General features: G+C 36.8%; 1 protein-coding gene across 2 annotated transcripts in view; it reads left to right on the forward strand.

The window, feature by feature from the left end:
- LOC115432414 (glucocorticoid receptor) overlaps positions 1-10,017 on the forward strand; it is a 134,472-nt gene extending 124,455 nt beyond the window's left edge. For both annotated transcript variants that reach the window (XM_030153242.1, XM_030153243.1), the window contains 2 exons: positions 4,377-4,534; positions 7,275-10,017. In XM_030153242.1, the coding sequence (XP_030009102.1) occupies positions 4,377-4,534; positions 7,275-7,427 (311 nt within the window). In that variant the 3' untranslated portion in view covers positions 7,428-10,017. The remainder of the gene's footprint in view (positions 1-4,376; positions 4,535-7,274) is intronic.
- The last annotated feature ends 370 nt before the right edge of the window (positions 10,018-10,387 follow it).

Genomic DNA, 10,387 nt, shown 5'->3' on the forward strand with positions numbered 1-10,387 from the left:
GGGTTACCTCTCCATCAGCACCACATGAGGTATAGATTCACAGATAGACAGAAATATCCTCCCTTCAGACAGGAATCAGTGAGATGAAATCATATCTTTCATGATCTCATGATGCTCTTTGAAGTCCTTCATGTGAAAACCTTTGGGTGCTTCTATTTTAATAGCAAAACTTATATAACGACATCCTGAAAAAGCCGCAGTCGGTAGTCTTTTGATGAAACGAGGGAACCTGTTTTGTCATAAAGCCTCCTTCTTCAGATAGAACTTCAAGGTGGAGGACTCTGTCACAAACATGTTGAACCTTTTATGCCCTTTATGCCCTAACTGAGAGATTTACCCACAATTCATAGTGTGGTGTAGTGTTGTGATGTTAACCCTTTCATGCATAGTGGTCACCACAGTGGACAGCTGTTCAAAGGTGTTCACTTGTATATTCATGGATTTTGTTGTTTTAGTTCCAAATCAGCCAACACAGTGGACACTTATGCATCATCTCATATGCTGCAATTCATACCATTACTGTAACATTCCTGTTTTTGATAAACCTGATCTGCAGTAACATGTTTGAGTGTAAAAAAAAAAATTGCTAATTGTTATTAAACTGTAATTAACAGGGGTTTTTTTTCCTGTTGCTTTTTAAACAAAAAGTTGTTTTTTTGCATCTTATCTCCATGAAGTGAGTAATAACTAGTATTAGAGTGTGTTAAAATGTGAGAAAACATCAGATTAGCAGCATTAAACATGTTTTTATTTCATAGTTTTCACACAGTATATCAGTAAATGCATGTTTTTTTTTTGCTTCTAAAATTAAATGCATGGTGTCCAGGTGAGTGGACATTTTTGTAACTCCATGAAAAATAGGTTCATAAAAAATTCAGTTGCATTGTTTTTTTGTTTTGAAATGTTTGTTTTTTGTTTTTTTTTAATGCCCAAAGAGGAATAAGAATTACTCTGGGGGAAAAAAAAGTCTTGATTAAGGTTCTCATGATTCATGCATGAAAGGGTTAATGCCACCATTGCTGTTTTCTCACCTTTGAACATGCTCTAATACTAGTTGTTACTCAATTCATGGAGATAACATGCAAAAAAAAAAAAGCTTTTTGATTAAGAAAACTGTTAATTACAGTCTAATAACAATTAGCAATTGATTTACTTAAAACATATTACTGCAGATCCGGTTTTATCTAGAAAAGCAAAGTTCTAGTAATGGTATGAATTGCAGTGTTTGGGATGGTGCATAAGCGTCCACTGTGTTGGCTGATATGGAACTAAAACAACAAAACCCATGAATATACAAGAGAACAGCTGGAGAATAACTGTCCACTGTAGTGACCAGTATGCATGAAAGGGTTAAACTGGGGTTTACCAGGGGAACAAAGAATCGCAACATTAACAGTGATTGAGGATTTAAGATCATTCCTAAAGGAAAATCAAATCAGATGAGAGAAAGGATATGAATATACACAGTTACAACATTGACCATTTGTCTCTAGTTTACTTCGCTTTACTTTGTTTGCTTTATGATTATGTTTTTTTACTAAAGTGAATAGGACTTCTGATTATTTGACCTCTCATTTAGGTAGTCAGTAAATTCAATAAAAAAGAAAAAATGAAACAAAAAGTGCAAAATCACAAGTTTGAAGCATGTGTTTGCGTCATCATGATTAGGGGTGTAAGAAAATATCGGTTCTGCAATGTATTGCAATATTTTATTTCACAATACCGCATCGATATTAAAAAGTACTGTCAATATTTTTAGGTATTTATTAAAATGCAGATATTGTGGAGGTTCATTTTTGTTTTTTGTTTTTGTTTTTTGTTTATATTTTAATTGTGTTTTATTTATTTTAACAACTTTTTACGGTGACCTTGAGTGTCCTGAAAGGCGCCTATAAATAAAATGTATTATTATTATTTATTATTATATTTTATGTATTATTATTTAACACTGTTTTATTAAATAATGTTAGTTCCTTTGATGGGTTTGCACAAAAATAATGTTATGATGTTAGTTATGAACTAATAGAATATGAACATTTGAACAGTATCTTAAACTGTAATGTCTGTAAAACATAATTTAAGTTTTAACACAGAAAAATGGTGTGATATACCATTAGATCCTGTTCTGATCAAATAAAAATGGGTTTAGTAATTGGGCATATTTCTGGTGTAATAGAATTCTTCAAGGAAATAATCATTTGAAAAAGGAAACAAACAAAAAATTGCTTTTTTAACAGTATCATGATATATCGCTATATTTCGTATCATGATCCTAGTATTGTGATTTGTATTGTATCACCAGATTCTTGTCAATACACACCCCTGGTCATGATATGTGACAAAATGCTGCCCCATTTAATTTTTTACCACTTTGAGCCCTTAAAACATGTCACATTTAGTCGCTTATCAGCCGAGAGGGAGGGAGGTTTTAGTGACCAGGGCTCACACTGGAGACTGGGATTGGACCATGAGACCTTCGCAATGTAGACCTGAGTTCAGTCTCTAGTTCTACAACAAAGTGCCTCACAATTGTAAGTACAGGAAAAGCAATGGAAATGTAGATAAAAAGGCCAGAAAAATAAACTTTCGAAGGACACAGTGAAAAGCCTTTTAACTCTAAATGCCAGAGAGCAATAACTGCTTTGCAGATGTTGGAGCTCCAGTGAAGGAGCAGAGGGTTAGAAGTTCAGTAATTCCAACCTGGGTCAAGGCCACTCATTTATCTGAAAGCAAGAAAGTCACTGCTAGTCTCTGCGATGAGATGAAAACAGTGGGAAAATGTGTTCATATTTGGGAGCTCTGGTGAAAACTCTAAGGGTACTGTTGTGGAAGAGGTTGTTGGATTTCTTGGGGGGTGGGGGGCGGGGTCTCTGTTAAATAATGACATAAGACAAAAACATAAATGAAAGCTTGAGCATCACTCAATATACAGGGTGTCCAGAACAGGGTTTCTGTGGGCCATTAAAAAGCATTAAAAGATATTAAATAGGTTTTGTGAAAATTTTAAACGGCATTAAAAAGCATTTAATTCGATGTCCAGAGGCATTAAGAAATTAAATACAGTTGATGAAAAAAAACATGGCTATTCACGATTAATTTCGATTATATAAACATTTAATCATTTTGATCGGAAGTATAGTGTGATGATTGACAAGCAGAACTCTTTAATTGGCTATTGTTTATGGCCGATACACAAAGTCATAACACTGGATGCTTGGAATGCAACGTGCTGTGAGCGTGCTCATGCTGTGGCAAAAGAGTGGAGGGAATATTTGCAAATGTTAGAAACATGGGAAAATGTAAGTTTCAGCAGAAGTGGTTGGAGGAGGAACTATTCAGAACCTGTCGACGGTAAACTGTCATAAAAATATAAAACTGTATGTGCAGTTGGACATGGGCATTAAATTTGTTTAAAGTGGCATTAAAAAGGGCATTAAAAAGCTGCAGATACCTGCAGAAACCCTGTATAAAGTCTCTTTACAATTTAACAAATGTATTACAAAAGCAAATTAATAGACATATCTGTGGAAGTTATACAAAATGAAAAGTAGATATTGAAGATTTGAATTGTAGATATTTAATCCACCTCTACATGGACACCATTAGTTGTATGAAGCACATCCAGACGGTACTGGATTTGTTTCCATGTTGGCTGGAGCATAGACTCATAAATGGTGGAAATGACATCAGTGATCTTTTACTTCAGGTCGTTGATGTCCATATCTTTGTTCGATACACGATATCTTTAACATAACCCCATAGTAATAAATCCAGGGCAGTGATATCTGGTGAACAAGGTGTCCAGGGGATTGGACCATCCCTTCCAATCCACCGGTCTGGAAATGTTTGATTTAGGAACCCACCAACATGCAGTCCCCAATGTGGTGGTGCACCATCTACCTGGAAAATGATGGTTGGTTGAAGGTCATCCAGTTGTAGTGACACATTCAATCAAAAGGTCAAGCTCAACATTTGCAGCATTTGAAGACAAATGGACCAATACTATGTTAAAAACGCTGCTAACCTCTGAGTAGATAGAACAAATCTAATTAACATATTAACATCAATTGCTTTTGTAATGAAGTTTTAAATTGTAAAGGGACAATTTATGTAAGAAGTAACCTAATCCTAATAGTCATCATTTGACTGGTGATGTATCTGTGATATTGTTAGAATAGTTCCAGTCTGTGAAGATTACTCCTTCTAAACATTCAGAAACTCAAGTCTGTTCTGGAAAATCCCTGTGTGCTTTGAGTTCAAACACCTTCACTTCTGCTGTTCGTCACTGAGATTCCACATTGGTAATGTAGACTATAATTGAGGACCCAGTGAAATGATGTGTCTTGCGTTGTCTGTGTGTGTTTTTGCGTCTCTAGTACCTAAAGACGGCCTGAAAAGCCAGGCGGTGTTCGACGAGATCCGGATGACGTACATCAAGGAGCTGGGGAAGGCCATTGTCAAGAGAGAGGAGAACTCCAGTCAGAACTGGCAGCGTTTCTACCAGCTCACAAAGCTACTAGACTCCATGCAGGAGGTTAGACACACACCAACACACTCTACACTGTGGGTCAGCAACGTTTGTATTCTAAAGAGCCATTTGACCACTAAAATAGAAAAACAAAGCTGTCTGGGGCCAAAAGATATCCTCATGGTATGTTTTACCTCAAAGTGGTGACTGTTTAAGAAGCTGTTTGGGATTGGTTTGTATGGAATACGGTGAGAATAAATCAAAGTTTTGGTGCATTTACAGAAATACAAAGAAATGACAGAAGTACTCTAGACAAAATGGTGACATTTGTTATTATTGTGGACTGGTATGTGAAGGCTTTCTTTGCAATGAAGAATACACATGAATACCATCAGTATCATAAAATGAAGAGTAGTGTACTTTTACTCCTATTACTACTACTACTATTTTTTACATTTTCACATCTGCATAACATCAGAATAACTTAGTTGTGACGGGAATAACAAAATGTGTAAAAAGTAGGGATGTCCCGATCCGATCTACAGATTGTATCAGCTGCCGATCTGGCATTTTTTAGAAGATTGAATTGTATTTAGTCACAAGATCGGGCCGATCGGGGGGTGGGGCAAACATCCTGCCCCTTAATTCAAGATTTTTTTTTTTTACTTAATTCAAGCAAAAAAATCTGCCAATGGAACAAGTAAAAATTATCTTGGTAAGATTTCTTGAAATAAAATTTTCAAGATCTGTTGTCTAAAAAAACTGTTGCATCATGATGTTTCCAATATAGGCACTTATTTAATAAAAAAAAACAAAAAAGTTTGTACTTTGCTGACATTTCCTGGGTCTTAGGAGGTTAAAAATAAGTTCTTATATCTCACTGAAAACTTACTCTTTAGGTGATTATGTCTTATTGTAAGTGTGATGAGATAATTTGACTAGAAATTAGAACAATACACTTAGTAAGATTCAGATTTTTGCAGTGTGTGTTCCAAACTTTCCACTTCCTGTAGTTCATTCATTCATCTTTTGTAACTCTGTAGCCTCTCCCAGCTGACGTCAGGCATCACAAACACAGACGACTATTCCTACTGCCATAGATAGTTTTTATGTAAATGTAGCAGGTGCTTGTGTTTCTACCAAGAGTTTGTGTTGGAGTCTGTTTTGACCTGGTCCTTTGTTGACATTAATAAACTCCATGACTGAGTGAAGGACTGTTTTGGTATTTACATCCATGATAACAGCGGCTTCACTGATTTCTACATAGAGGACGCTGGTCTATTTTCTCTGTGTGGACCCTTATGTCTACAGTTCTCTCTCCTACTGTTAGCTTAGAAACCAGGTTAGCTAACGTCAACAAACCCCTGGTTCCCAGCATAACTCCAACACAAACATCATGTCCCCACACACGTAATGTGTGAGTGTTACACATTGAACCTTTAACCTGCTGCAGTTCCTCCAGCATGTTTTCTCGGCCACTGAGGAAATAAAATAAATAAAGTTAGACATTTTCAAATCACTTTACTACAGTAACACAGATATAGTTTTAAAAAAAAATACACACAATGTTAGAGATTTTGTGTGTGGTTTTGAGAAGTGTGAAAATATTTTGGGTTCATTATGGAACTGTGGTGGGATTAGAGTAGAAATACAAACACTGGCACTGGATTCTCAGAAGAAACAGGTTCTGGAACATAATATCAAACTCTATCTATAAACTCCACTGTCTCATTCTGTATTGTATTTTAAAATATATCTGTATACATTAAAAAGTCAATATACGGCCCACCCACAGCACACACACACACACACAGACAAATACCACGTTTTATGTTTTTCATTTTTGTTAATGTAGGATTTGCTACGATCAATAAGTTGCTGAGCTGCCTGTGTAATTCTGATCAGTGGAAAACCCTGAAGAATACACTCCCCGATCCCTTTAAGTCTATTATGTTCCAGTGCGTCTGCTTTACCTCTAAAGCAGGGGTGTCAAACTCATTTTAGTTCAGGGGCCACATTCAGCCAAATTACATCTGAAGTGGGCTGAACCAGTAAAATAATAACATAATAATATATAAATAATGTACACTCCAATCTTTCTTTTATGTTTTAGAGCAAAAAAAGTAAAATTATGTGATGAAAATGTTTCCATCTACAAACTATCCTTTGAAACAATCTGAATAACATGAACAAACTGAAATTTCTTAAGAAAACTAAGTGCAATTTTAACAATATTCTGTCTCAGTTTATCATTTAAACGTGTAAATTACAACGTACAGATCACAGTGGATCTACAAATACACAAAACATTTAATAACAGGCAGAATATTGTTAAAATTACACTTCAGACATTTCAAAATGTTTATATTTGTTGAGGCTATTCGTGTTTTTGTGAAATGTTAGTTTGTTTTAGTGTAAATACAGTAAAATGACATGAAAATGTTTACATTTACAAAGAGAAAAATTTGGAGTAGTGAGTATTTATGGGTTATTAGGATAGTGTTTTACTGACCCGACCCACTTGAGATTAAATTGGTCTGAATGTGGAACCTGAACTAAAATGATTAATATCTTAGTGTAATTTTTGCATTTCACAAATTCATCCCAGGGGCTGGACTGGACCCTTTGGCAGGCCGGATTTGGCCCCCGGGCCGCATGTTTGACACCTGTGCTCTAAAGCCTCTTTATTCCAGATAAACTGCTTCTAGAGGAAAAGTTGAAGATAATCTCACTTATTGAAATCCTAATAACACCAGTAATAACGGTCTGTCTTGTGTCCCCCCCCCCTCCTCGATGTTTCCCACAGATGGTCGAGGGTCTCCTCCAGATCTGCTTCTACACGTTTGTGAATAAAACCCTGAGTGTGGAATTCCCGGAGATGCTAGCGGAGATTATCACCAACCAGATACCAAAATTCAAAGACGGGAGTGTCAAGCCTCTGCTGTTTCATCAGAAATGACTGCCTTAAACTGTGAAGCAATGCCTTAAATCCTGCCCTACCCCTGTACCTTGAACACCCCCCCCTCCTCCTCCTCCTCCTCCTCCTCCTCCTCCTCCCCTCAGCTTTCACCCTGAACCCTAAGCCTTTGCTGATCCCACCTCTTAACATCTGTCTGATTTGGTCCCCCCCTCCCTTTGGGAATCCTGCCACACCTCCCCAGGCTTCAGCCATTCAAGCCTAATCTAGGAGCACAAGAACTGCGGCCGCCACGCATTTGAATCTGCTTCCAGGTTTAGGCACAACACCGATCTGTAGCCCCCTCTCCTGGGAAGACAAATTCGGCCTCTGGGGGAAACGCTCTGAATGTCTTTGGGGCAGGATGACTCTGGATTTTGGATGATCTTTCGTTTTTAAAGCCCCTCAACCCTCTTATCTTCTCCGTCCACAGCCTCAGATGCTGTTCCTTTTAGCGCCTAACTGCCTCTTATAGTGTCTCACTGCAGTTTTCATGGACGAATCAACCCATAATTCTCTACATACGATCTACCATCCTGTCCGCCTCATCCCATAGCAGTCTGTCGAAGGCGGTTCCAGCCTCCGCTTCCTCCACTCGCCCGCTGCCTCGTCTCCGTTCGCCCTCCCTAGCTCCACCACACAGAGAAAATGTACTGAGTATTTGACCTGGTTCTGGTTTCCTGAGGACTATCGGCAATGAAGGGGATAAACATCAAAACACAGAAGAATTAGAAACACAATCACTGACAATTTTTCAGACCTGGTGGACAAACCGCTGTCAGCTATGAATCATGAAAGGAATCACATTATAAACCAGACCCATTTGAATAGAAAAGGTGAGAGGAAGATTTACTCACACACATCAGTCATGCCCACACTGACAAACATACACAGACACACACAAGTTCAGCCTAATGTTTACACAGGATGTATCTGAGAAGGGAAAACCAGTGCCTTTTAGCTTTTTAAGCTTTTCATAGCCATCCACTCTAAGCTGTTTTTGCAAAAGACTCAAACCTTGACATACTTCCTTTTTTTTTTTTTTTTGTCTGTTTTACCTTTTTCCACCCTGGCAATTTCTGATTTCTTTCTAAGCTGCCATTTTTATGATCTTATTTTGTGTGTTATTAATGTGGGCAGCTGTCTCTGTTCTGGTCCCCGGATGTGACTGTAAAGAGGACAGCCGATGGTACAGATTAGATGCACATAGCGCTAATGTTAATGTTAATGTAGTCATAAAAATTGTCTTGAGAATCAAGCTTAAAAATCAGGAAATATGTCCCAATATGTCCTTACAGCCCTGAAACATATTCCATGTGTATGTTGTAGTATCACATAACTTTATAACATCCAAATGTTTTACTAGCTGCTGAAAACTAAACCCACTCTTTGTCCTAAATGAACATGATGAGTAGTTATTTTAATATCTAGTGACATACTGACTCAAACTGTGGTTGCAGTTTAGAGGTTAGATCCAGGATGCATCACTAGGATTGAAATGTCTTTGTTGAGCCAGACACAACCGTGTAAAAGAGTCTTAAATAGAAATATATAGCCTACAAACATCCGACAGAGGTCATGTGATGGTAAATAGCCATATGTCATTCAAGCAAAACTGAACCATCCTATTGTTTTCAGCCGCGTTGATTTGTAACTGTTTTCATACTGTTTTTTAATGTTGGTTTAAGAACCTCAACAGGTCGTATGCTCCTTCCACTGAAAGTCACTGTAAAGTCACATACTCATGGAAATACTGCATAAATGAGTACTAGTACTAGTGCTGGGTATCAACAACGGTTTCAGTAGAAATTTAGCTTCAAAATTCAAAATGATACTTTTTTCACTTTTTATCAAAAAGAAAATGGCACATTATGGTACAAATATATAATTTGATTTCTCAGCCCCTTTTAACCCTATAAAACCATTTGTATCATATTTGCTACACTAGGTTCTGAGACTTTTATCTCATCATCAAGATCAATACTTTCCTTAAAAACCTGTTGAATATGACCCAATACATGTTTTCTTCTCCCTGGTGGAAGGGCTTTTTTTTTTTTTGCCTTTTTTCAATGTGGCCGCTATCGTTTAATCATCCAGTCACTTTTTGCAGGAAAGTCTGTGATAATTTTCAAAAAAAGTTACATTAAGAACAACATATATATTGTTTTTTTTAAATAAGTAAATCATGTATTGAAACAATGCATAGTTACTTGATAATTGATTCTTTATCGTATAGTTAAATTGTCTTAAAAATGTTTGTATCAAATTTGATACTATAGATATATAAGGTACTTTATAAAAATGCCCAATGTATCAAATGTGATACAAAAAATATATCATAAACAAAATGATATGGCAAAATGTTCTGTTTGGATAGTGTTAAAATGTCTAATAAACATCTCAATTCCCCCCAAAATTTAGAATTTTATGGCTAATTTTCGTTAAAGCAGTTTTCCACTTATTTCTACATTGACGCTGACACCAGGTATCTAAGCATTTCTATCGGTGTTACAGGTTAAAGTTCAGTACCCAGCTCTCAGTACGACATCGGTAGGCGACTTTATCTTAGCCTCAACATCACAAAAAAAAAAACGTACTAAACAATGTATTAAAACTTGTGAAAAAATATAAAGAACACAACATGTGACTTATCTGAATCTTGTGGAAAATGCAGAGAAAAATCACGAACTCAGCTACTCTGAACAAAGATATCGCAGTTAAACTTTGAGTAGAAGGAGCAGTTTAGTCCAAATAACTTTTAAATTAAAGCTCAGGCTCCGAGTGAGTACATCTGAATGTGTTCCACCAGTGCCAAAAGTCAAAGCAGGTTTATAAAGTTTTTTTTTGTTTGTTTTTTTTTCCCGAAGGAGTGGTTATTCTGTGATGATGTGGACGTTTTCTTCAGGGTGCTCATCTTGGTTGAGTGTCACATCTACACCAGCTCTTTGACAGTACTGAAGGCG

This window comes from Sphaeramia orbicularis, chromosome 14 (assembly GCF_902148855.1).
Source record: "Sphaeramia orbicularis chromosome 14, fSphaOr1.1, whole genome shotgun sequence".
Lineage (NCBI taxonomy): Eukaryota > Metazoa > Chordata > Actinopteri > Kurtiformes > Apogonidae > Sphaeramia > Sphaeramia orbicularis.